Source organism: Nomascus leucogenys, chromosome 7b (assembly GCF_006542625.1).
Source record: "Nomascus leucogenys isolate Asia chromosome 7b, Asia_NLE_v1, whole genome shotgun sequence".
Taxonomy (NCBI): domain Eukaryota; kingdom Metazoa; phylum Chordata; class Mammalia; order Primates; family Hylobatidae; genus Nomascus; species Nomascus leucogenys.
Genome location: NC_044387.1, coordinates 47158953 through 47183400, shown reverse-complemented (window position 1 = coordinate 47183400; position 24448 = coordinate 47158953). Strand labels below are relative to the sequence as shown.

The 24448-nt window shown below is 56.3% G+C and overlaps 2 protein-coding genes across 6 annotated transcripts in view; both read right to left on the bottom strand.

Annotated features, from left to right (window-relative positions):
• Positions 1 to 18140: 18140 nt before the first annotated feature.
• Positions 18141 to 21455, bottom strand: SLC25A1 (solute carrier family 25 member 1). 3 transcript variants are annotated; one of them, XM_030815875.1, is made up of 9 exons: positions 21178 to 21455; positions 20733 to 20840; positions 20542 to 20641; positions 20327 to 20465; positions 19714 to 19798; positions 19440 to 19544; positions 19171 to 19286; positions 19014 to 19087; positions 18141 to 18838 (listed from the first exon to the last, which is right to left on the bottom strand). In XM_030815875.1, the coding sequence occupies exons 1-9, from the start codon at positions 21269 to 21271 to the stop codon at positions 18724 to 18726; spliced, it is 936 nt and encodes a 311-aa protein (XP_030671735.1). In that variant the 5' UTR covers positions 21272 to 21455; the 3' UTR covers positions 18141 to 18723. The 3 variants fall into 3 exon arrangements, with proteins under 3 accessions (XP_030671735.1, XP_030671736.1, XP_030671737.1); XM_030815876.1 differs by lacking the exon at positions 19171 to 19286; XM_030815877.1 differs by lacking the exons at positions 20542 to 20641; positions 21178 to 21455 and having other exon boundaries at positions 20733 to 20814.
• Positions 21456 to 22094: 639 nt separating this feature from the next.
• CLTCL1 (clathrin heavy chain like 1) overlaps positions 22095 to 24448 on the bottom strand; it is a 111959-nt gene continuing 109605 nt past the window's right edge. For all 3 annotated transcript variants that reach the window (XM_030815870.1, XM_030815871.1, XM_030815872.1), the window contains 3 exons: positions 23366 to 23441; positions 22834 to 22873; positions 22095 to 22616 (listed from right to left, as the gene is read on the bottom strand). In XM_030815870.1, coding sequence (XP_030671730.1) covers positions 22854 to 22873; positions 23366 to 23441 — 96 coding nt within the window. In that variant the 3' untranslated portion in view covers positions 22095 to 22616; positions 22834 to 22853. The remainder of the gene's footprint in view (positions 22617 to 22833; positions 22874 to 23365; positions 23442 to 24448) is intronic.

Sequence of the window (24448 nt, the reverse complement as noted above, 5' to 3'; positions counted from 1 at the left end):
AATAAAATAAACAAAGCCTGGCACGGTGGCTCTTGCCTGTAATCCCAGCACTCTGGGAGAACAAGATTACCTGAGGTCAGGAGTACCAGACCAGCCTGGCCAACATGGCGAAACCCCATCTCTACTAAAAATACAAAAATTAGCTGGGCGTGATGGCAGGCACCTATAATCACAGCTACTCGGGAGGCTGAGGCTGGAGAATCACTTTAACCCAGGAGGCTAAGTTGCAGTGAGCAAAGATCACACCAATGCACTCCAGCCTAGGTAACAGAGCGAGACTGTGTCTCAAAATAAAATAAAATAAATAAAAGACCCAGTGGGTGTCTCTGACAATACCCAGCTCTAATGAGCCTTCTGGTCACTCAGTAGCCCATCGTCAGATGCCCAGTTCCTGGCAGGGCCCAGAAACGTGGAAGGAGCTGTTTTGTTTTTTGAGATGGAGTCTTGTTCTGTCTCCCAGGCTGGAGTGCAGTGGCACAATCTCGGCTCACTGCAACCTCCGCGTCCCAGGTTCAAGTGATTCTCCTGCCTCACCTTCCCAAGTAGCTGGGACTACAGACACCTGCCACCACGCCCGGCTATTTTGTGAATGGTATGTGGCATGGCCTTGCTCCAGAACCCTAGGAGTGGGCACTGACACCCTTCCACTGCAGCCTGCTGAAGGCCCCACGTGAAACCTTTCTCTGCCAAGCATTGGCCATGGCTCTGTCAGGTCACAGGGTCAGGCTCAGTGCTGCTGGTGCCACAGCCTGGACCTGCAGCAGATCCTGTACTGCCCTAGGCTCTACTAAAAGCTGGCAACCTCCATATCACCCACAAATGTCTTGGGCAGTATTCCCAAGTTTTTTCCGCCTCCAAATCACAAAGAAGCCTCACCCTGTTGTGTTCTTTTGTAGTGGTGAGAGGAGCTGGATGCTCGTCCTTCGCTTTGGAGGAGTTGCTCTGGCATCCCAGGCCGCTGGGCTCCTAGAGGCTGCTTTTTTTTTGTCTCTTCTTCATTACTGGTTTGTGAGAGTTCTTTGTATATTTAAGATACTAGTCCCTTTTCAGATATACTATTAGCAAATATTTTCTCTCGTTCTGTGGGCAGTTTTTACTTTTTCTTTTCTTTCTTTTTTTTTTCCTGAGACGGAGTCTCGCTCTGTCGCCCAGGCTGGAGTGCAGTGGCACGATCTCGGCTCACTGCAAGCTCCGCCTCCCAGGTTCACACCATTCTCCTGCCTCAGCCTCCCCAGTTGCTGGGACTACAGGTGCCCGCCACCACGCCTGGCTAATTTTTGTGTTTTTAGTAGGGACAAGGTTTTGCCATGTTGGCCAGGCTGGTCTGACCTTGGGTGATCCGCCCACCTCGGCCTCCCAAAGTGCTGGGATTATAGGAGTGAGCCACTGCACCCAGCCTTTACTTTTTTTTTTGAAACAAGGTCTCTCTCTGTCGCCCAGGCTGAAGAGCAGTGGCATGATCATAGCTCACTGCAGCCTTGACCTCCTTGGCTCAAGCCATCTTTCCATCTCAGGCTCTTGAGTAGCTGGGAACACAGCTGCATGCCACCATGCCTGGCTAATTGTAAAAAAAAATATATATATATATATATGTATATATATGCGTACACGCACACACACACATACATACACACACACACACACACACACACACACACACATATATGTATTTGTAGAGACAAGGTCTCACTGGCCTGGCACAGTGGCTCACAACTGTAATCCCAGTACTTTGTGAGGCCGAGGTGGGCGGATCACCTGAGGTCAGGAGTTCGAGAGCAGCCAAGCCAACATGGTGAAACCCTGTTTCTACTAAAAATACAAAAATTAGCTGGGCATGGTGGCGTAGACCTGTGTCCCAGCTACTAGGGAGTCAAAAGAAAAATTGAGACAAGGTCTGGCTATGTTGCCCAGGCTGGTCTCAAACTCCTGGGGTCAAGCAATCCTTCCACTTCAGCCACCCACAGTGCTGAGATTACAGGTGTGAGCCATTGTGCCTGCCCGTCTTTTGCCTTTTTATTTTTAGAGACAGGGTCTCACTATATTGCTCAGACTGGTCTCAATCTCCTGGGCTCAAGAGATCCTCCAGCCACAGGCTCCTGAATAGCTGGAAGTCCAGACACTCACCAGCATGCCTGGCTTCAGCTGGCATTTTGATAGGAGTTATATTGAATCTGTAGATTAGTTTTCAGAGCAATGCCATCTCAACAATATTTAACTCTTCCAAGCCATGAACATTAGATGTCTTCCATTTATTTAGTGCTTTGATCTCTTTCAACAATGTTTTGTAGTTTTCAGAGTTTAAGTTTTCATTTTGGTTACATTTGTTCCCTAAAATATATATATATTTTTTGACAGAGTCTCACTCTGTCACCAGGCTGGAGTGCAGTGGCGTGATCTTGGCTCACTGCAATCTCTGCCTCCTGGGTTTGATTCCCCTACCTCAGCCTCCTGAGTAGCTGGGACTGTAGTCGTGCACCACTACACCGGGCTAATTTTTGTGTGTGTGTGTATTTTAGTAGAGGCGGGGTTTCACCATGTTGGCCAAGACGGTCTTAATCTCCTGACCTCATGATCTGCCCGCCTCGGCCTCCCAAAGTGCTGAGATTACAGGCATGAGCCACCACGCCTGGCCATATTTTGTTCTTTTTAACATGATTGTAAATAGAGTGGTTTTCTTTTTTTTCCTTTTTTTTTTTTTTTTGAGACGGAGTCTCGCTCTGTCCCCCAGGCTGGAGTGCAGTGGCACGATCTCCACTCACTGCAAGCTCTGCCTCCCAGGTTCACGCCATTCTCCTGCCTCAGCCTCCCAAGTAGCTGGGACTACAGGTGCCCACCACCACGCCTGGCTAATTTTTTGTATTTTTAGTAGAGACAGGTTTTACCATGTTAGCCAGGATGGTCTCGATCTCCTGACCTCGTGATCTGCCCTCCTTGGCCTCCCAAAGTGCTGGGATTACAGGCGTGAGCCACCGTGCCCGGCCAATACTGATGCATTTTATTTCATTTTCCTACCTAATTGTAGAGCTTTCTTTTCTTTTTTCTTTTTCTTTTTTTGTTTTTTTGAGACAGAGTCTGACTCTGTTGCCCAACTGGAGTGCAGTGGCACGATCTTGGCCCACTGCAATCTCTGCCTCCTAGGTTCAAGTGATTCTCCTGCCTCAGCCTCCTGAGTAGCTGGGATTACAGGCATGCACCACCACACCTGACTAATTTTTCTGTATTTTTAGTAGAGATGGGGTTTCGCTATGTTGGCCAAGCTGGTCTTGAACTCCTGATCTCAGGTGATCCACCTGCCTCGTTCTCCCAAAGTGCTAGGATCATAGGCGTGAGCCACTGTGCCCAGCCTAAAGCTTTCAATACAATGTTGAATTGAAGTGGCGAGAGTGTACATCCTTGTGTTGTTCCTGATCTTAGAGGAAAATGATTCGATCTTCACCATTGAGTGTGATGGTAGCTGAGGATTTTTCATAGGTGCCCTTTATCAAGTTGTGGAAGTGTCCTTCTTTTTTTTTTTTTTTTTTTTTGAGACAAAATCTCACTCTGTCACCCAGGCTGGAGTGTAGTGGCACAATCTCCTCTCACTGCAACCTTGCAGTCTCCACCTCCTGGGTTCAAGCAGTTCTCCTGCCTCAGCATCCCGAGTAGCTGGGATTGCAGGTGCATGCCATCAAGCCCGGCTAATTTTTGTATTTTTAGTAGAGATGGGTTTTCACCATGTTAGTCAGGCTGGTCTCGAACTCCTGACCTCATGATCTGCCTGCCTCGGCTTCCCAAAGTGCTGGGATTATAGGCGTGAGCCACCGCGCCCAGGGTGTCCTTCTAGTTTTGGGATTAAACGACATGATCCACTGGTTTTTCCAAGAGCCAGATAATGTATTAAACTGGGATTTGCTAAAGACCACATTGCAACCTCCTTTCAATCTTTATTTATTTATTTTTTGAGACAGGGTCTTGATCTGTCACACAGGCTGGAGTGCAGTTGTGTGATCAACACTCACTGCAACCTCACCATCCTGGGCCCTGGTGATTCTCTTGCCTCAGCCTCCTGGGTAGCTGGGACTGCAGGCATGCACCATTGTGCCTGGCTAAATTTTGTAGTTTTTTGTAGAGACAGGGTCTCACTATGTTGCCTAGGCTGGTCTCAAACTACTAGGCTCAAGCGATCCCCCTGCCTCAGCCTCCCAAAGTGCTGGGATTACAAGGCATGACCAGCCGCGCCCGGCCATCCTTTCAATTTTCAACTGAGACCTCTAAGCTTTGCTATCCTTCCTGGGATGCAGCATTGTTTTTCTTTATCTTGGTAGGAGCAGTTCAGGAACTTTCATGTAGCCTTTATTGCAAAATAGGTCTCACATTTGAGAACTAAAAGTAGAATCCTAAGCACTCCCACCAACTGAAAAGATCCCCCTTGACCAAAGGGACCCCGGAGAAACCTTAAAAACGGAGTTAACAGCCATGACAGGACAGAAGGTCAGACATGCCTCGCTGTACCCTGTCCCTTTTGTGGTTTAGGAACAACTGACCAACATTAATGTTAAAATAGAGATCGTAAGACTGACAGAAGAGACTCTGGCAAAAAGATACCAAATTATAAACAGGACCAAAGGCCATGCTAGGCAAGGATTAAGTCACGCACCCCAATACTTCAAGAAGAAACTATATTCTGTCACAGGTGTTTTTTTTTTTTTTCCTCTAGCAGTTAAACAAACACTGGCCTCAAGATAAACAATATTAAAACAATTACAACTCAACCACCACCAGACACTAAGTGACCCTCCTGTTCTACAAGCCACAACTACAGCTTTGATAGGACATGACACTGGATTTAGTAACTTTCTTCTGATAAAAAGACCATCCACCCTAGACTGGTTCTGTCTGGTTACAGAGGCTGCACACTTGCGTGCCTTCGCGTCCGTCCCTGCTTCACCTTCTGACATGTAGGGCCTAATTGTAATGCATTTAAATGTAAAGTCTCCACCCCAAAGTAAACATGGCTGCATGTGACATGCATATTTGCTTCTCACATATGCACATGTTCCCTCTTCGTGAATATTCACAGCTCCTCCTAGATCCTGTTAAATATGTATACTTGGCTGGCTGGGTGTGGTGGCTCATGCCTGTAATCCCAGCACTTTGGGAGGCTGAGGCAGGCAGATCACGAGGTCAGGAGATCAAGACCACCCTGGATAACACGGAGAAACCCTGTCTCTACTAAAAATACGAAAAACTTAGCCAGGCATGGTGGCAGGCACCTGTAGTCCCAGCTACTCGGGAGACTGAGGCAGGAGAATGGCGTGAACCTGGGAGGTGGAGCTTGCATTGAGCCAAGATCGTGCCACTGGACTCCAGCCTGGGTGACAGAGTGAGACTCCGTCTCAAAAAAAAATAAAAAATAAAAAAAAAATATATATATAGATAGATGTATACTTGGCTTTCCTATTCAGCATAAATTCCTGTTTCACCACTCTCATCCTAAACATGCCTGTCTTTTGGTCTCTGTGAGAGGCTACACTTCCCAGCCTGGCCGCCTTGCAGGCTATAACCCTTTATAAGAAATAAAGTTGGCAGAGCACAGTGGCTCATGCCTGTAACCCCACAATCCCAGCACTTTGGGAGGCTGAAGTGGGAGGATCACTTGAGGCCAGGAGTTGGAGACCAGTCTGGGCAACATAGTGAGACCCCATCTCTACAAAAAATAAAAAAATTAGCAGGTATGGTGGTGTGCACCTGTGGCCTCAGCTACTTGGGAAGCTGAGATGGGAGGATCTCGTGAGCCCAGGAATTTGAGACTGCAGTGAGCTATGATTGTGCCACTGCACTGCAGCCTGGGTGACAGAGTGAGACTGTCTCTAGAGAAAAGAAAACAAATAAAGTCTCCTTTCTAAATTTATAAATTGTGTGATTTTTCAGTTGGCACTCTAAAGGTTAGAAATCACTGTGAAAGTTCTGCCAAATACTAAATATGTCTATTCCAATTATGCACTCAGAAACTGCAGAAATAACCCGTGGGTAGCTCATGAATTGCTGGACCCACTGTAGGATGGAATTGGGCCAGGAGTTTGCTTACTGCCTGGCTGTCTGTGCTCCTGCTCTAGCAGGGAGGCCATGAGGGCACTTTGGGTCCCAGGAATCAGTGCTGACTTGGAGCCAGTACCCAACAGCACTAAAAAGATCTGAGTTTTCCCTTTCCCCAGCGCACAGCTACCTGAGTAAGCAGAAACAGGCCCCTTCGTGGAAGGATGAGGGGAATCACTACTAGAAATACCTTTCATGGTGTTACTGGCTCCTTCCTCGTGGGAAGGAGACTTCAGCAGAGGAGGTCTGGGCCTGTGAACTTGCTGGACACTGGGCGAACACTGAGACATTTCAGTGGGCAGGTGACCTCAGCCTTTTGCCCTTCTATTATTTTTACTTATATTTTTAAATGTAAAATAAAGACAGCATAGCATTTACCATTTTAACCTTTTTGTTTGTTTATTTTTTTGTAGAGGGGGTCTTGCTCTGTTGCCCAGGCTGGAGTGCAGTGGTGCAGTCATGGCTCACTGAAGCCTCAACCTCCTGGGCTCAAGCGATCCTCCCACCTCAGCCTCCAGTTGCTGGGACCATAGGCATCCACCAGGTGCACCTAATTTTTGTATATTTGTAGAGACCGGGTCTCACTTATTTGCCCAGATTCATTTTAACCTTTTCTACATGTGCAACACAAGTGTGCCTTAAGGATATCCACAAGGCTGTGTAACCCTCTCCACGACCATTCCCAGAGCCTTCCTAATCAGAAAACTGTAACCATTGCACAGTAACTGCCCTTCCCTGAACTCCCAGCCCCCAGCGAGCGGGGCTTACGGCTGAATAACACTGCACTGCATGTGCAGACTACATTTTGTTTATCCACTTCTCCCTCCGGGGTCCTTGGGTTGTTTTTGCCCTCTGACTCCTGTGAATAGCGCTGCTGTGAACATGGGTGTAAAGCGCTTGCTTCAGTTCCTGCATTCAGCCCTTCTGGGTATATACTGAGGAGAGGAATTGCTGGGGTGCATGGTAACTCTATGTTTAGGGTTTCGAGGATCCACTGAACTTTTCCACAGCTGCATCTTACATTCCCACCAGGTTCCCATAAGGCAGGAGAATGGCGTGAACCTGGGAGGCGGAGCTGGCAGTGAGCTGAGATCGCGACACTGCACTCCAGCGTGGGCGACAGAGCGAGACTCCGTCTCAAAAAAAAAAAAGGCAAAAATAGAGAAAATAATGAAGCCAAAGATAAACAAAATTAATAAACAAAACTGAATCAGAAAAAAGGAACACAGATTACTATATGTGGAACGTGGTGGGAGTGGAAAAGTTGGGTGGATCCTCAAAACCCTAAACATAGAGTTACCATGCACCCCAGCAATTCCTCTCCTCAGTATATACCCAGAAGGGCTGAATGCAGGAACTGAAGCAAGCGCTTTACACCCATGTTCACAGCAGCGCTATTCACAGAGTCAGAGGGCAGAAACAACCCAAGGACCCCGGAGGGATAAGTGGATAAACAAAATGTAGTCTGCACATGCAGTGCAGTGTTATTCAGCCTTAAGCCCCACTCGCCGGGGGCTGGGAGTTCAGGGAAGGGCAGTTACTTCCCTTAAGTTACTTCCCATAAGAACCAGGAGTTAGAGACCAGCCTGGGCAACATAGAGAGACCCCCGTATCTACAAAAAATTAGCCAGGAGTAGTGGTGCACACCTGGAGTCCCAGCTACTCAGGAAGCTGAGGTGGGAGGACCACCAGAGCCTGGGGAGGTCAAGACTGCATTGAGCCATGATCGTGCCACTGCACTCCAGCCTGGGTGACAGAGTGAGACTCCATCTCAAAAAAAAAAAAAAAAAAAAAAAAGCAAGTAAAAGAAGATTTTTTTTGTATAGAGTCAATAATATATAAAAAGGCAAAAATAGGCCGGGTGCGGTGGCTCACGCCTGTAATCCCAGCACTTTGGGAGGCTGAGGTGGGCGAATCACAAGGTCAGGAGATCGAGACCATCCTGGCTAACACGGTGAAACCCTGTCTCTACTAAAAAATACAAAAAATTAGCCAGGCCTGGTGGCGGCCACCTGTAGTCCCAGCTACTTGGGAGGCTGAGGCAGGAGAATGGCGTGAACCTGGGAGGCAGAGCTGGCAGTGAGCCGAGATCGCGCCACTGCACCCCAGCCTGGGCGACAGAGCGAGACTCCGTCTCAAAAAAAAAAAAAAGGCAAAAATAGAGAAAATAATGAAGCCAAAGACAAACAAAATTAATAAACTAAACTGAATCAGAAAAAAGGAACACAAATTACTAATATCAGGACTGAGGGAAGGGATATAACTATAGATTCTGCAGAATTTAAAAGAATAATAAGGGAATGTAATGAACAACTTTATTAATAATCTAACCTACTGTTAATATCATACTTTCTGGCAAAACATTGGTTATTTTCTCCCTAAAATCAAGAGTAAAGTAAGGATATCCATAACACTTCTATTCAGCGTTGTCCTGGAAGTTTTAGTCAGTGCAATAAAACAAGAAAAATATATCAAAGGTATAAAGGGCTTGGCGTGGTGGCTCATGCCTATAATCCCAGCATTTTGGGAGGCTGAGGCTGGAGGATCACTTGAGGCCAGGAGTTTGAAACCAGCCTAGGCAACATAGTGAGACCTTGTCTCTAAAAAATATTTTTTTAAAATTAGCAGGGCATGATGGTGCACACCTGGAGTCCCAACTACTTGAGAGGCTGAGGTGGGACGATCACTTGAGCCTGGGAGTTGGAGGCTGCAGTGAGCTACAATCACGCCATTGCACTCCTGCCTGGGCACCAGAGCAAGACTCCATGTCAAATAAGCCCCTCAAGGCCGGGTGCAGTGGCTCACGCCTGTAATCTCAGCACTTTGGGAGACCGAGGTGGGTAGATCACGAGGTCAGCAGTTCGAGACCAGCCTGACCAGCATGGTGAAACCCCATCTCTACTAAAAATACAAAAAAATTAGCTGGGCATGGTGGCGGGTGCCTGTAATCCCAGCTACTTGGGAGGCTGAGGCAGGAGAATTGCTTGAAACCAGAAGGCAGAGGTTGCAGTGAGCCTAGATTGCCCCACTGCAGTGTAGCCTGGGCAATGAGAGCAAAACTCCATCTCAAAAAAAAAAAAAAAAAAAACTCTCAAAATCAAAAACCTAAGTGCGCAAGGCCATCCACTCAGATACACCGCCCCACACATCAGCATCCCACCCCTTCACTATCAGGGCTGTCACTTTGCTGCGAGAGCCTTGTTTAAGTTGAGATCCCCCGCCTCGCCTGGCGTTCTGCTGTGCTCCACTAACCCCCGGGGCCTCATCTTCATTTCTGTCCACCCGCCGGCCAGTCTCTGCGTGTGCCAGCTGGGCTCTGATGCGGGGCACTCTGCTTCATGCTGTTGATCGGTGTGTCTGGATCTGTCATGTTCTCTCCTCAAGGAATCAACAGTGCTTAGCAACAGCCTGTCAGTCCCATGGCTCTTGGAGTTCCTCCCCACCTCTGAGGTGCCCAGGGCACTGCACCAGTGACACTGCCTCCCAATGTCTCCCATCCCAGTTCCCCCTGGTGACAGTTCTTACTGTCACACCGCGACCCAGGCCGGGGGCCGTCAGTTCTCCACCTGCCACCTTGGCATCTACAAGGATGGAACACCACAAAATGCTGGAAACACAAGAAGAGTGACGGCTCCTCGTTGCCACCCAGCCAGCGCAGGAGCCAATTTCAGAGTGCCGTCCTTCAGGTGGGCTTCCCAGGGCCACCCACCAGACACCCACTGTTGAGGTCAGGTTCCCTAGAAGCAAAGCCTGAAGCGAGGATTCTTGTTCTCGGGCTGTTGCTGAGCGTGTGCTCAGGACAGTGAGGAAGTCTGTGCTGCCTTCCGGTGGTGCTGAGCCCTGGACGGTTTCCAACAGGAGCTTACTTGTTCATACTTCCAGAGGTCAGGAACCCAGATCAGGGTGTCAGCAGGGTCATGCTCTCAGAAGGCTCCAGGGGACAGTCTACCCCATGCCCTTCTCCCAGCATCTGGCCTTGCTGGACCCACTGGGCATTCCTTGGCTCACAAATGCCCCCTCCCATCTCCACCTTGGTCGTCACATGGCCTTCTCCTGTATGTAGCTCTTCTCTTCTGAGGACTTCATCAGTCTTACTGGGTTAAGGACCCACCCTACTCCGGTATGACTTCATCGTCATTTCCATGGTCCTTGTTGTTGTTGTTGTTGTTGTCTTGTTTAGAGGCAGGTCTTGCTCTCTTGGCCAGGCTGAAGTGCAGTGATGTGGTCACAGCTCAGTGCAGCCTCAACCTTCTGGGCTCAAGCAATCTTCTCACCTCAGCCTCCAAAGTAGCTGGCACCACAGATGTGCACCAACATGCCCAGCTAGTTATTTTAAATGTAATTACATCTGCAAAGACCTTATTTCTAAATAAGTTCACATTCACAGGTAGGATGAGCTAGGACTTTGGCATCTCTTTGGGAGACACAACAGAAACCTAGAGGGACTCACCATCCTGGTTTGCCTGGGACTTTCGCAGGTTTTGGTGCTGAAAGCCCTGCTTTCGGGGAAATTCCTCGGTCTTGGGAAAACTGAGACGCCTGGTCACCGTGGAATTAGGACAGGGCTGGGTGGTGGAGTGGAGACTGCTGAGCAGAAAGTTGTCTCTGTTACAGGTCAGTTTCCATCATTCCACATGGAAGCGCTGGGGCAGACACTGAGAACTTCACAGATCTGAACCACCTTTCGGCAAAGCAGGGATGCCCAGGTATCAGCCATTGTCAGGGTTCTGCCTCTGGGTCTGGAGGGCTGCTGTGTGGGTGGCTCTCATTCCCCAGGCAATTCTCCAAGACCAAGGCGGCCATGAGCCACCAGGAGGCAACAGTCAGCAGCTGGGGACCAGGAGGCTGACCCCTAAAGGGGATCTGAACAGAGCCATCTATGCACACTCATCCCCTTGTCTTCCCAGTAAATGGCCCGCGGCCCCACCTACTCACCCGGGTAAACACACACCTCGACTCCTGTGCACCTTGGTAAACACATGCCTGTCTGTCCAGGTAAATGCCCCACTCACTCTCCTGTGCAGCGCTCACTTGCCTCTAGAGCCGCTCAAGGCTCAGCTGGTGGGCGATGCTTAGCACTCCCCACTCCCACCTCGGATCTCATCGTCCACCTCCAGCCCCATCTGGTATTGCCCACGCCTGTCCCTCTGCACTGCCTCCACCTTGGCACCAGTTGTAGATGTCTGCCACCTGCACCCCCACAGTGGCTGGCTTTTGAACCCACTCCCAGCCACTTTTCTCTCCTGTCCTCCTCCCCAAAGTGAGCCTCCCCCAGAGAGGCGTCAATGCTCGCCACAAACACAAGTCCGATCATGGCACCCTCACTTCAGATGCCCGGAGTGAGTGGTCCTCAGTCCCTGGAAGCCCTGGACTCTGCCACCTCTCCCATCTGTCCCCTCCCTCCTCACTCTCAGCTGCCCAGGCTCCTGGTCAGCTACCCCAATGCATGGAGCTCACATCCACCCTGGCTTCTTGACGCCCTAACCTGGGGCTCCTGGCACCTCTGCAAAGGGGCCTTCCCTGCTGTCTCCACCTGCACCTCTCTAGACAATCCCAGTGCTCCCGGCTGCCACCATTTCTTTCCCTGACTAAAGAACAGACCTGACTGTTTCCAGGACTGGATGAAGCTGAGGCAGATGAAGGCGGCAGAGATCTGGAGGGGCTGGGGGAGAATTAGAGGCCACAGAGGAATGGAGGTTTGGGTGGGCACGGACAGACCACTGGATTTGGACAGTCAGGACCGAGACGCAGGAGCAGCTAGGGCCCAGGGAGCTGGGGGTTAGGTCCCTTAGATCCCGCACGTGCAAAAGTGAGGCTGAGGTTGGGGGGTGGTCCCTCAGCATGTGAGCCCAGGGGGTTCCCGAGCCAAGTGGCAGCCGGAACAGTGGGGAGGGACAGCCAGGGAGGTGGGGAGGGGGCGCTGGCCCCGCTCAGGGCTGGTTGGGGTGGAGGAAGCCCGGGCCCAGGCCGCCCCCCGCTGGGTCGAGGCCACCCCGCCTGGAGGGCGCGGCCGTCCGGATCCCCTGATTGCTTTCTTTCATCTCGGTTCCTTTCTCAGCCACAAACGCCCGCTGCCTCCTTTATCGCGGAATTAGGGGATTTAGGGCCGGTCGCACAAAGGGGCCCTCGATAGCGTCCATAATCAAACCCCAATCGGCCGATCTCGGGCGGGCCGGGGAAGAAAGGAGCGCCGGGGATTAGCGCGGTACCGCGGCCGGGCAGGCAGAGATAGCATCGGCGCCGCTGCGGGGCTGAAGCCGCGGAGGGCTCGGCCGCGCTCGGAGAAAGGCCGGCTTAGCTCCTGGAGCCGGGGATTCTGAAGCCATTAGGGGGGGATTAACACCCAAGTTAATCTGCTTTGGTCGCTCAATTGTCAGCAGCGAACGCGCGGGACTGAAGAAGCCTGGCTCCCAGCGACCACAGGGCCTTGCCACCCGGCAGTCCTGAGCTACGAGCTGGTATGTTTCCCCAGCTGTCACCTGGCCAAGGCGGGCCCTGGAGCCAAAAGGGAGATGCACACCTTGGTGGGCTGGCCAACGGGTCTGGATGAGTGGACCCCCTGCCCCTGCCAGCCTTCCTGGGTGATCAGGGAACTCAGAGAAGGATGCTCCTGTCCCCTCCCGACCCACAGCACTTGTGGACCCTGATAGCCAGTGCAGCCCTGGGTGCCACCCACACACTGAGCTTGGGTTGCACGGCAACATGCATGACACATCTGTCCCCATCAAGCAGGGTCAGGGGCAGCCTGCAGACTGGGTGGATGCTGACAGCAGCTAGCAGCCCCCTTGCAGACCCTCCATCTTCCCTTTGGGGTCCCTGTCCAGGTATAGACCCCTGAAGGCCGCTGTTGACCAACTCACTGACAGGGCAGATGTGACACCACCTGCTCTCAATTCATCCTCACTCTTCATCTTCAGTCCTCTCTCACTAGGCGGCAGAGGGAGGGACTGGACCTCTACAGGTCTCAGGTAGGTCCTTTGTCTCTCTCTGGGTTTTCCTATCTGAGGAATGGAGCTGGCTAAGGAAAGGCCCAACCAGGATGTGCCAGTGTCATGTGTGGCCTGTGCTCACTGCTATCTTCTGTGGGGACACAACCTCAACCCTGACTCCTTCTCCTCTTCCTGCCAGCAGGCCCCCAGAGTAGGTGGCTCAGAGGGGTGTGCCTACACCTGCCTCCTCCTCCATGGAGACGTGGCAAGGTCACTGTGCCTTACATGAGCCTACAGGCAGCAACAAGTGGCTGGACTGGAGCTGACCAGACAGGCAGGATGGGGTGGGCCGTAGCAGAGGAGAGGCTAGTGGAGTGCTCTGGGTCCCCATCTTCTTTCCCATGGCTGAGACTAGGGACATTGGAACAAGAAGTCCCAAGTGGAGGAAAAGACGCAGTCATAAGTACATTTGTCTTTCCTTCCCTCTCATTTCCCTTCCTCCCTTTCTTCCTTCAGCAGTGACCAACGATTCTCCCATCCAGGCCCTGTGGAGGGGACACAGGCGTGAGCCACAGACCCAGGCTCTGCCCTCTGGGGGCTTGGGTCTGGGGACACAGTTAGACAACCGGATGGGAGGGCGCCCTTCGGGAAAGGGAAACAGGCACCCCACATGCACATGGGCCAGGCAGGGCCTGAAGGGCAGTGTGAATTACAGGGAAAATGCGGAGGGAGAGGAAGAGCGCTCCAGGGCTAGGAAGCCGCGCCCGCAGCGATCTGGGGTGCGGTGGGGAGCAGGTGAGGCGGGAGAAGCCCAGTTCTGGGACACGCAGGCCAGCTCTAGGCAGGGGAAAGGAGGGGGTGGAGGCCAGGGAATGTCCCCTCAGGCTGGTGCGTCAGGATGGCCCAGGCAGCCTCCAGCGTGGGCCCCCGCTGGTCCCGGGAGGCGCCGCCAGAGGCTCGGGGAGGGTGGACGATATGGCTGGGCCGGCGAGAATCCAGGGGCTGCAGGCAAGGACGGGGACGCGCGATGAAACCCGAAGATCAGGGGCTGGTGGCAGTGACCGCGAGGGGCCTCCAGGCAGCCCAATCAATCTCGGACGAGGGGTCGAGTCAGCGGCGGTGCAGGCGGCAAAGGCAGCCAGGGTCTGAGGAGCGCGGCTCCAGCCCCAGCAGCACCGGGAGAGCGCGTGCACCGCCCCAGACGACTGGACGCGCCCTCGTGACGCCATCAGCGCGCGCCGCCCCAACTTCCGAGCGCAAGCGTGGTCGCCCCCACAGCATGTGGGCTCCGGGAACGCGATCCGACTCGGCGGCCCTCCCTGCCTGGATGGTCGGTCCCCGAGGCTGAAGAAGTCCATTCCTTTTTCGGAAATGGTCCCCAGGAAGCTTCTCGTTGTGCTTCCTGGGGAAAGCACGTAGTACCCCTATGGCCGGGTACTGAGCGGGGCCCGGGTGGTCTGCGGCCGTGGTCCCCGCCCCTCAGCGCAGGCGACCCTCCTGGCCCTGGCGGGCACAGCGCCTCTCCCGTGACCTGGGCCGGCCCGCAGGATGAGCCCCCGGATCACGATCGCTGGCATTTTATTTACCTTCTTCCATTACAACCCCAGGCGAGTCTCCCGGGCCCCGAGAGGAGGAGGCCAGGGCCATCGGCAGCGGCGGCAGGGGCCTGCATAGGGCTGCCTCGGGGCGACTAGCAGGATGGCCGCGAGCATCGGCTGCCCCAGCCCCCAGCGCATGGAACGTGCCCCGGGCCCCAAGAGCCGCGCTTGTGAGACAGAGCTTGGGCTGCTTGGAGCTAGTGAGCCACCGGCCACGGCAGGGATTTGAGCAGAGCTGGGAGGCAGAGGGATGAGATGGTGCATCCCTTGAGGTCACTTCAGGAGATGACACTCCTGTGGCTAAGTGTAGTTTCCCAGGTCATGGCTTCCAGGTCAGGCCTGCTCAATGGAGAATTAAGTGGGTGATGGGTGGTGGATGGATGTGATTTGGCAGAGGGGACAAATGTGACAACAGTGTAACAAGGGCCATGTTGGGGAGGGTCAGGGGTCAGGGTCTGGCCCAACCTGAGCAGAAGGGAGGCTGCTCTCAGGGATATTTGTCAGGTAGGAATGGGTGGAGAGGAACTACAGGGCCACCATGTTTCCCATGGGTCACCCATGGTGGCCTTGTCATGTTTATCCGTGATCCTCAGTGTTCTCTGTGGTCCTCCCGTCACCCCTTTCAGACTGTCCTTTCAGTTCTCCACTGTCCCTGCATCACCTCTGCCCCTGTCCCGTTTGTCTGTGTTCAGTCCATGTTCCCAGGTTTTGAGGTGGCCCCTGGTTCTGTGCCCCTTACCTAAGACCCTGTGCAGGGAATCTGTGAAAACACAGAGGAAATAAAAAGTGAGGAAAATACTACTCTTGCATCCTCGACCAAGATAGTGTTTGTTGTGAGTGCTGAGATGGACACAATCCCCAAACCAGCATTCTCTTTGTTGGCTTAGAGGAGACAGACCCACCGACAGGAGTCATTGGCGTTTTCGAATAGTAAGCTCTGACTGCCGTTCATCACCTACATAGGGACAGAAAACCCGGTCTGGGGGACGTGGCACGCAGCAGTGTGTGAGGGGAATGTCAAGGAATCTGGGGAGCGGGAAGATGGGGTGGGGTAGCTGCCTGGAGGCCTCAGTCCCACAGCGGTGAGGACAAGTCTGGAGGTTAGCCAAGCCCTGCCCTAGGTGTGGTCACCACCTCACCTGCTCCCTTTTCTTTTTCTCTGAGGCCATTGTCTCTCCTGGGCACAGTCCATAAGGTTCAGATTCCAGACTGTGACTTTAACTGGTCACCGTGGCTCTGGCTGGAGCAGGACATGGTGACCTGGAGTCTCCGTCCACTCCTCCGATGTGCACTTAGCCACCTCCTGGGGCTCTCCCCAGCACTGGCCAAGCATCCTGGTTAGTGGGGAGACGTGGAGCACCAGGCTAGAAATCAAGACCCTTCTGCCTGCAGACTAGCTTGGAGACCCATCCACGTGTCTCTGCCCCTCTGCCCCTAAGGGCAGGTGCGCCCCAGTGTTCTTAGTCTGTGCTACTCCCTGCTGTGGGCCTCCTCTCTGCAGTCTGGTTAAATGCAACTTGGCTCCCTCCAGGCCCCTGCCTGCCTCTTTAGCCTGCAGCTATTTCCAGCACAGACACCTTTCCCCTTGGGTCTCAGCTCCAAGACTGGAGGCTGCTTCCTTCTTGAGGGAATGTGTGAAGCAGCCTAGAGTGTGGTTTCTATCTACCACAGTAGGTGGCTCCTCCATGCTCGTGGCCTCAAGGGACTCAGACCCAGCTCATTCAACATTTCTGGCTGGGCTACCTGATGTCTGCCCTGTGATTCAAAGTGACCCTGAGGATGGCAGGGGTCCAGGGAGGGTGGAGACACATGCCATCCTAGACCCTGCTCTCAGCTAGTGCAGCCTCGGCCCCTTCCTGTGGAGAGGGACAGGGACAGGATTTGGTGCAGGTGTGCAGTGAGTGGCTGGCATCTCTGGAGGTCAGTATGTGGGGGTGGGGGTCCCCTCCACGCAGCCGCGAGGGCTTGGCTGCTCCCAGAACTGCCTGGAACCTGGGGAGACTGTAAACAACCTCCTGCAACCCCAAGAAAAAAGCTGCCATGGGTGAGGGCTTGCTCCACGCTAAGCATGGTTCTGAGCACTGGCAGGGAGTATAGCAAGTGGATGCTGAGGCCTGGAGGGCAGGCCCCAGAGAGCTGAGTGCTCCTCCAGGTTTCATGGCTGGCACTGTGGCCCAGTGTGGCCCACTGCCTGCTTGCCACCCCACAGCAAAGCTTCAGAGGTGCAGAACCAGTGGCCTGAGCTCCAGGGACAGGAAGCATCTTGGCGTGGGGTTCTCGTGGTGGCACTTGCATGCCCTAGTGCACAGGGGCAGGAGGGGAGGCTCTGTTACCTGGGCCCTTTCTCCTCTGTGGCAACAGATTGGGAAGTCTGCCATGAGGATAGAGAGTGCATGGCCATCCCATCACAGCACGGGTTGAGTGCTGAGCCACCCCCAGCCCTCCCCAGCCCAGCGGCTCTCCTGAAGGAGGCTTCAAAACCCCGTGCTCCCTTTGTACCCCCAAGCCCATGCTTAGCTCTCTGATCCACTTCGGGCCCTTTGCACCCCAGACTCCTCCCCAGCTGCACATTCCCGGGATTCCAGGGATCTGGTGCTGTGTGAGGTCACTAGGACAGGGCAGTCTCCCCAGGGACCGGACCTGTTCACATGGAGTTCCTGGCTGGCAAAAGCTTATTCTCCAGTCTGAGCTAAACACTTGCATGACTCTTCCCCCACGGAGGCACTTGGACAGGAAGCTGGCTTCTCTGCACAGCCAGGGGTACTGAGTAATCCCATCCTGCCTGAGCGACCTCCACGTGGCTCATAGGCTGTGGAAAGAGGGGCTTGGCCCCATGGGGACATGCCAGTTCAGAGCTCTGGCCTCCAGCCAGAGGGACACCTTTCCCTGAGGCTCGTGGCTGTGGCATGAGGTGCCCAGAGAACCCTGGCCAGGCAGCCCCCACCTCCTGCTGCCCCAGGGCAGCTGCCTCCCAGCCCAGGTGAAGGAACAAGGAAGGGCCCCTGCCCAGAGCCTTTGGGTAGCAGATGCCAGACACCCACCCGCACCTGCAGTTCAGAGGCCTCAAAATGCCCCCATCTCCTCCTCCCCACGAGCAGCCCATTTCACTCACTAAGGAGCTGGGCATGGCCCAGAGGGGCCCTGGGCAACCCAACCCTTCCCTAAGCTTCCCCCTGGGTGAGCGGCAGGCAGTCATCCTGGGGGCTCCATCTCCTGGGCCCAGCCCCCTGCTCTCAACACTCTCTGCCAGGCCACCCCGAGGGCCTGTCAACACACCCTTTTACCCATGCCACAGGATCTTGCCCACAGGCCACAGGTAAGGCCAGGGTGCAGCCCAGATCCTTCTTGGCCTGGCGCTGGGCTTCTCAGGGAGGCAACACTGTGGCCACAGCTGCTCTGCCCTGGGTGGACACTAGGCTTTCCCTGTCCCCCTACTGCAGTGTCCTCAGATGGGGGTGGCCTGGTCCCCTGCAGAGGCACAGCCACCAGTGCCCATGCACAGATGGGTCCATACAGGGACGAACACAGGACAGGAGGCTGCAACAGGATCCGGTTTATTCTGCCTTGGCAGGGTGGTCCTGAGAGTGGTGGATGCCACCCTGTCCCGGGCGGAGGGAGGGCCCGAGGGCCAGTTAAGGCCAATGGCGGGAGAAGCAGGGGGCTGCAGCCCCTGGAATGCGGTGAAGCCAGGCCGAGGCCCGGAGGCAGCTGTGGTAGGCCAGGGCAGGGTGGAAGGCACCGGACTGGGACCGGGCCAGGGCTACAGGGCCGAGGACCCAGGCCACACGGGCACCCCGGGAGGCGGGGCACAGGGTCACATGACACAGAACATGAAACACAGGCACAGGACTCACAGTAAGCACGTGGACAAGTGGGTACAGGGTCATAGGCCAGATGCACACCCAGCCATGGCTGGGCCAGACACTGGGACACTGGTGGTGTCACACACAGACCACAGGGGTGACACATGGATTTGACAGCCACAATGCACAGACCAGGTTACAGAGCTCGAGGGATATGGGAAGGGGCCTTTTGGCACTACTGCACTGGAATCACGGGAGACAAAGGTAGCAGGGCACTCTGGAGGTGCCTGGGGCGGTCCCCTTGCGGCCTCTCTAGGCTTAGTCCGTCTTCCACACTTTGTTGAGCAGCTTCACCACTTCATCATAGATGATAAACACTATGGCCACATCCAGGCAGACCCGGCCCAGGCGGGGGACAGTGCCCTTGTAGAATCTGGGTGAAAGAAGGGGTGGGGAGAGGAAGGCAGGTCAGCACAGTGTCCCTGCACAGGGCAATCCCCAGATACTGAAGTGAGAGGCACAGAGGCCTGAAGGAGATGGCTGGGCAGGCCAGGTAGGCCGGGAAAGGTCTGAGGTGGGGACAATAGCCCTGCCCCTCCCCCACTCACGCCTTGAGCCCCTCCTTCCTCAGGATCTGCAAGCCGCAGTCCCACGTGTTCCGGTATTTGTGCGCCTCCAGGCCCTGCGGGGGACACCAGCAGGCAGGGACTCAGCAGCTAGCTCTGGCCCGGTCCCCCCTTCCCCTCCCCTTCCCGGCCCCCCGACCTGCATCCGGGTCTTAATCACATCCAGAGGAGTGTTTCCAAAGACACTGGCTGCGCCTGCAATAGCTCCGAAGACCCCAGTGATCAGAGGGTTCATGGGCTTGTTGGGGTTGTCCCCTGGATATAGGAGGGGTGACGTGTGGTCAAAGGGTGCTGGGAGGAGCCTGGATCAGCACCTCAAAAGGTGGGTGCCCGCCGCCCAGGGGTGGCCCCAAGGAGAGGAGAGGAGCTGGCTGTGTGCAGAGACGGGGCCCTGTGGTGCAGACACACCTCGGTACCAGTTGCGCAGGGAGGTCATGACAAAGAAGCGGATGGCCTGGTTCGAGCCCTGCTTCAGGACGGTAGCTGTGAGGCCCTGGTAAGTCCCCTTCAGCCCTGGGGGAAGGCAGGCATGGGGTTACCCTGCAGCCTCTCAGGCCCCGGCTGGGAATTGGTGTGTGTGTGGGGTGGGTGTTGCACAAAGCCCAAGGCAGGACGGGAGGTGCAGGCCCTTCCCACCCTGGCCCAGGTCCCTGAGCCCTATCAGGAAGGTCGAGTGGCTCACCTTGTTCCCGCACAATCTCCCTAACCCCGTGGAAGAATCCTCTGTACTTGGGGTTTGGAGAGGTCTGGTCGTGGATGAACTTCACCTGAGAGAGAGAAGCAAAGACGCAGGTTCTCGGCTGCCACCTGGGTGGGTCCTGGCTAGCTGACAGGCCCAGGGCCCATCCAGGGTGGAGGGAACTTGGGGCTGCAGCTCTTCCCCAGGAAGCAGTGCAGCCAAGGCGGCCCTGGGCCGCCCACACAGACCATGCCCCGGAACACAGGGCAGCCCACACGGACCATGCTCTGGGACACAGGGCAGCCCTGTGAGCAGCCTCTCCCTTTATGTTTGCTGCTCTTTTCCAGTTTTGGCAGTGAACGTGTCATTTTGTTTTCTGCTTTATAAAAGTATTTTTTAAAGACTTTAAGGCTGCCTTTAGCACAGACTCAGCCTCCACGGGTGGCCCTTCGTGGCAGGCGCCCTGCCCCAGGGCCCCGCGGTCACCCCGCCGGCCTTCCCTGGAGTCCAGGAGACCCTCCCCAGCTTGCCGGTTGCCCCGGGAGCACTGGGCCAGCGGGGCCGCCCGTCTCCGTACTCCCTGCGTGTCCGGGGTCCTCGCCAGGACCTTCCCCACCTTGATGGTCTCCATGGGGCACACGACCACCACGGCCTCGGCCACGCCAGCGCCCAGGCCGCACAGCAGCCCACGCGTGCTGTCCAGCCGTCCCTGGGCATCCCGCATGTGGTTGCTGAGGAACTCGAACATTCCAAACCTGGAGGCGGGAGGCGGGTGAGAGGGGCTGCCGCGGCCGAGCCCCCCTCCCGCAGCAGCCCCGGGCCGGGCCTCACCTGACGGCCGCCTTGGGGATGGAGCCGTAGAGCAGGGAGCTAAGGCCGCGGTACAGGCCCAGGACGCCATGGCTGCGGACCGTCTGCCGCACGCAGTCCCCTGGGGGAGGGGGCGGTCAGGACCCCACGGCCCTCGGTGCCGCCGCCCTGGGTACCCGCCCCCCGCGGCGCCGCGGCCTCCCCGTCCTCACCGATGCCCCGGTACCGCGGCGGGTGCGAGCGCTCGTCCAGCTGCAGCTGCGTCTTCACGTACTCGGTGGGGAAGGTGATGCAGATCTCGATGCCACCCGCCAGGCCGCCTGCAAGGACCGGGAACCGACTCCTGAGACCCCCGCCCGGCCGCTGGCGCTCGGGCCCCTCCCCTGTCCCGGACTTTGCCCCGCGCGGCCGCCGCGCCAGTGCCGCGGGGAACCTGGGCTGGGGCCCCACGCCCCCATGCCCTCACCCTGTTGTCCCGGCGAGGCGCAGGGGTGACAGGCGGCAGGCGGGCGAGTCCCAGCGCGCCGGGTGGGACCAGGACCGCGCCCCCACGACTCCCCAACCCACGGCCCAACCCGGAAGTGGGGCGGGGCCTCAGCGTCCCGGGCCCACCCGGAAGCGCGGCGGGAGAGGGGTCCGCGTCCCGGAGGGGCCCACCTGCCAAGATTGCCTTCCCCGGGTGCGTCAGCTTGGCCTTCCCGGACGCGGGTGCGGCGGCCGCCAGAGCGCGCGGGGCGCGGGGCGCGGGCATGGCGGGCGGGAGGCGGGGCGCCCTGTGGCGGCTTCGGGTCCGAGCCTCCTGAACTCCGCGCTCGGTCCGCGGTGGCGGCGACGGCCGGTTATGGTCCCGGGGGCGGGGCGGTCGCGTCAGCTCCAGGTCCCGCCCCGCGTGGTCCGAGCCGGGCCCCGCCCCCAGCCCGCCCCGTGCGGGCCGGGAAACTGAGGCCTGGGCGGGACGCGCCGAGGCAGGCGTAGGGGCGGGGCCAAAGCGCAGCCAATGGCCGAGGCCGAGTCCCTGGGCGACCGCGAGCGGCGGGGCGGGTCGGGGGCGGGGCTGCGAGAGGCGGAGCCGTGGCCTAGCCACGAGCAGTGGGTCAAGGTACACGGTGTGCCGCGCCGCGGGATAGCGGGCCTCGGGTCTGCGCGACTGCCGAGAGCGGCGGGATCCCCGGGTATCCCGGAGGCCAGGGGCACACCCTCCCCGAAAACACGTGGGGCTAGCCCAGTCCCTGAGGAACTCTAACGTTTCAAACCTGGAGGCAGGAGGCGGGAGGCGGGAGGCGGGTGGCCGGTGAGAAGGGGCTACGCCGCCGGGCCCCCCTCCCGCAGCGGCCACGGGCCGGGCCTTACCTGCCGGTTCCCACCCACACCTTTCCCGGATGTAGAGTTTCTGCGCTCAGCGAACAAGGTCAGGAAAGACCACAAATGCAAGCGGCTGTATTCTCCTAGGCAGCTTCTCTGGGCAACAGAGGTCCCACACCCCCAAAGAGGACCCAGCAAATCTTTAATGGACTGCGGAGCCGAGGAAACTGGCCCCTGTCCCTCCTACCCACACCAGCACCAAGTAGAGCACCTTTGCCTGGATAAACCGACTTTAATATTTATGATTGCCAAGAGGCTCAGTCCTGTTATGAGGTCCGGTACCTCCAAACAAGACGTGTTCATGTAGTCTTCAAACTGGCCTGGAGGGGGCAGCTCCAGCCAGTGGGGGGCGCCCAGGAGGAATGCCTGGCTCCAGCAGGAGGGCCCACAGTCCAGTCCCTGTTGTCGGCTAAAGCTGGTCTTGCTTGCGCCGTCAGCCTCTACCCTGGCCTCCCCAGGCTCTAGGATGGCTCGGAGGTTGCCATCATTGGGTTTCAGCAAAAATAAATATTGTCCAGGTGTCCCTGCCTCCCATGTGTCCCCTGTTCTGCTGGAGTGACACGCTCCTTGGGGAAGTTAGTAACTCTGCAGGTAGGGTGGGTGGTGACAGCGCCCACTACACGCAGAAGTTGTACATTGGAGGCTGGCGAAGTTGGAAGCAGAGGCATATCCATAGGGGAAGCTGGCAGGGGCTGGGCCCACAGCAGGGCCTGCTGTCAGCATCAGCTGCTGGCCTGCAGAGGGGGAAGCCCACAATGAGCAGAGCTCTTCCTGCCCATGGGGGTCCTCTCCTGGCTGCCCCTGAGTAGCCGGGGGCTCAGGAAGCAGGGTCTATAGGACCAGCCCTTACCACCCAGACGCTGAGGCACCAAGAGAGCAGGCACCCAGAGGCAAGGAGTGTGGGGTCAGCCAGAGAAGCTGGCCTGGCTAGTCTCCAAATGGGACACTTACTTAGTGCAATCAGCTGGGTCTCATTCATGCCCATCAAAATCTAAAAAAACCAGAATGGCATTAATGGTGGAAGGACACACTCAGCAGGAGGCTGGAGACCCGCCGCCGTGCTGCACACTCACACCACACCCTCAGGCCTGTGTTGGCCCTGCAGTGTCCAAGCACCCCACAGCCTCTCCAGTCTGCTCGACAGCCAGGCTGCCCTGGGCAGGTTCTCAGGTGCAAAGCCCCTCCCAGCACACACCAGCAGCAGCCTTGCTGCCCAGGGGCCAGGCCCAGCAGGACACAGCAGTAGTTCACAGCTAGGCAGGCACCCCTATCAGAAGGCAGGCACCCTTACAGCAGGGAGGACAGTGGCCATGCCAACATTCCTGGATGTACACTTCTCCACACCCAGCAGCCACTGGGATCCTTCCAGCCCCCACCCATCTATTCCCATCCCCATCCAAAGCCCAGCCAGGAAAGGGCAGTGGGACTTTGCCTCCCTCCCTGCTCCCTCCCCAGGGGGTTGGGGGCTACAGGTGCCACCTACCACACCTGAAAGGGGCAGGCTCCGTCACATGCTCCTCTTGCTTGCGCAGACTCTCCAAGGCATCCAGTTTGTCCACCTGCAAGGAGGCGAAAGCATGTGAGCACCCGCTTGACAGAGTGCAGTCCAGCCTCTAGGTGAAAGTGGAGTGGAAGGTCAGGACACAGGGCCTCCAGGAGAATGACAGTGGAGGAGGTGCACATGGGCAGATGTGGAGTGGCTCAGCCCACACCCCATGCACTTTTAGAGTGCAGCAAGGCATGGAGAGGTGAAGCCTCAGTAGCTGGGCTGAGACGGAGCGCCAGGTGGGGCCCCCAGAGCTTCCCAGTGGGCACTGGGGCAGTCAGTTGTTACAGGCTGTGGGTGTGGCCTGCTCATGGGGGGCCAAGTCCTCCTCTGGATACAGGGACACTGCCATTTACCAACCTGCAGGGCTGGGGCCATATGCAGGGAACACTGCCTGCTCTGACTCCAGCCAGTCTAGTTTGCCCATCCCTCCAAACCAGCAGAGAGATCATGTGGCTCTGAGAGACAAGTCACCTGGCACCTAGACACTTCACCTGAGAAGCACTGAGGACAAACTGCCTCCTCATTCTTCCCTGAGGCTTCACCGGGCACCGACCCCACCCACTGTCAGAGAGCAAGGCAGCAGCAGCACTGCACTAGAGGGGTGGCAGCAACTATGCAGCTAGGATCCCCTCACAAACACACTGAGTAAGAAAGAGAAATAAGAATGTGCCCCCATGAGCTGGGGTCTGGGGGGCTGAGAAATGAGGAGGAAGCAGGGGGCACACTTGCTGACATCTAGGGTGAGGGCTGAGCTAGGCCTCTACCCTCCCTACACTGGGAAAGCGCTGGGGGTGTCTCAGAGGGATGGTCCTCAAGCTTCCCAGATGAGCCACGAGGCCCCAGACCCAGTTGTCCACCAGGAAGGGACTGTGCTTTTTGTCCGTGCCCTCATTCTGCCAGCACTGCTGTGTGGAGTCAGCTGGGCCCCAGCTCAAGCTGACAATCAGCTCACACCCCCATGCCACTGACTGGGAAACCCCTTGCCAGCCCCCTCCTCTCCTTGAACTCTCCCCATGA

Coding starts and splice junctions, on each gene's coding strand:
- SLC25A1 (XM_030815875.1), bottom strand. CDS start 21,271: ATGCCCGCGCCCCGCGCCCCGCGCGCTCTGGCGGCCGCCGCACCCGCG. Junction 19,799..20,326: donor GCCCCATGGAGACCATCAAG/GTGGGGAAGGTC, acceptor TCTCTCTCTCAG/GTGAAGTTCATCCACGACCA. Junction 19,545..19,713: donor GGAGATTGTGCGGGAACAAG/GTGAGCCACTCG, acceptor GCCTTCCCCCAG/GGCTGAAGGGGACTTACCAG.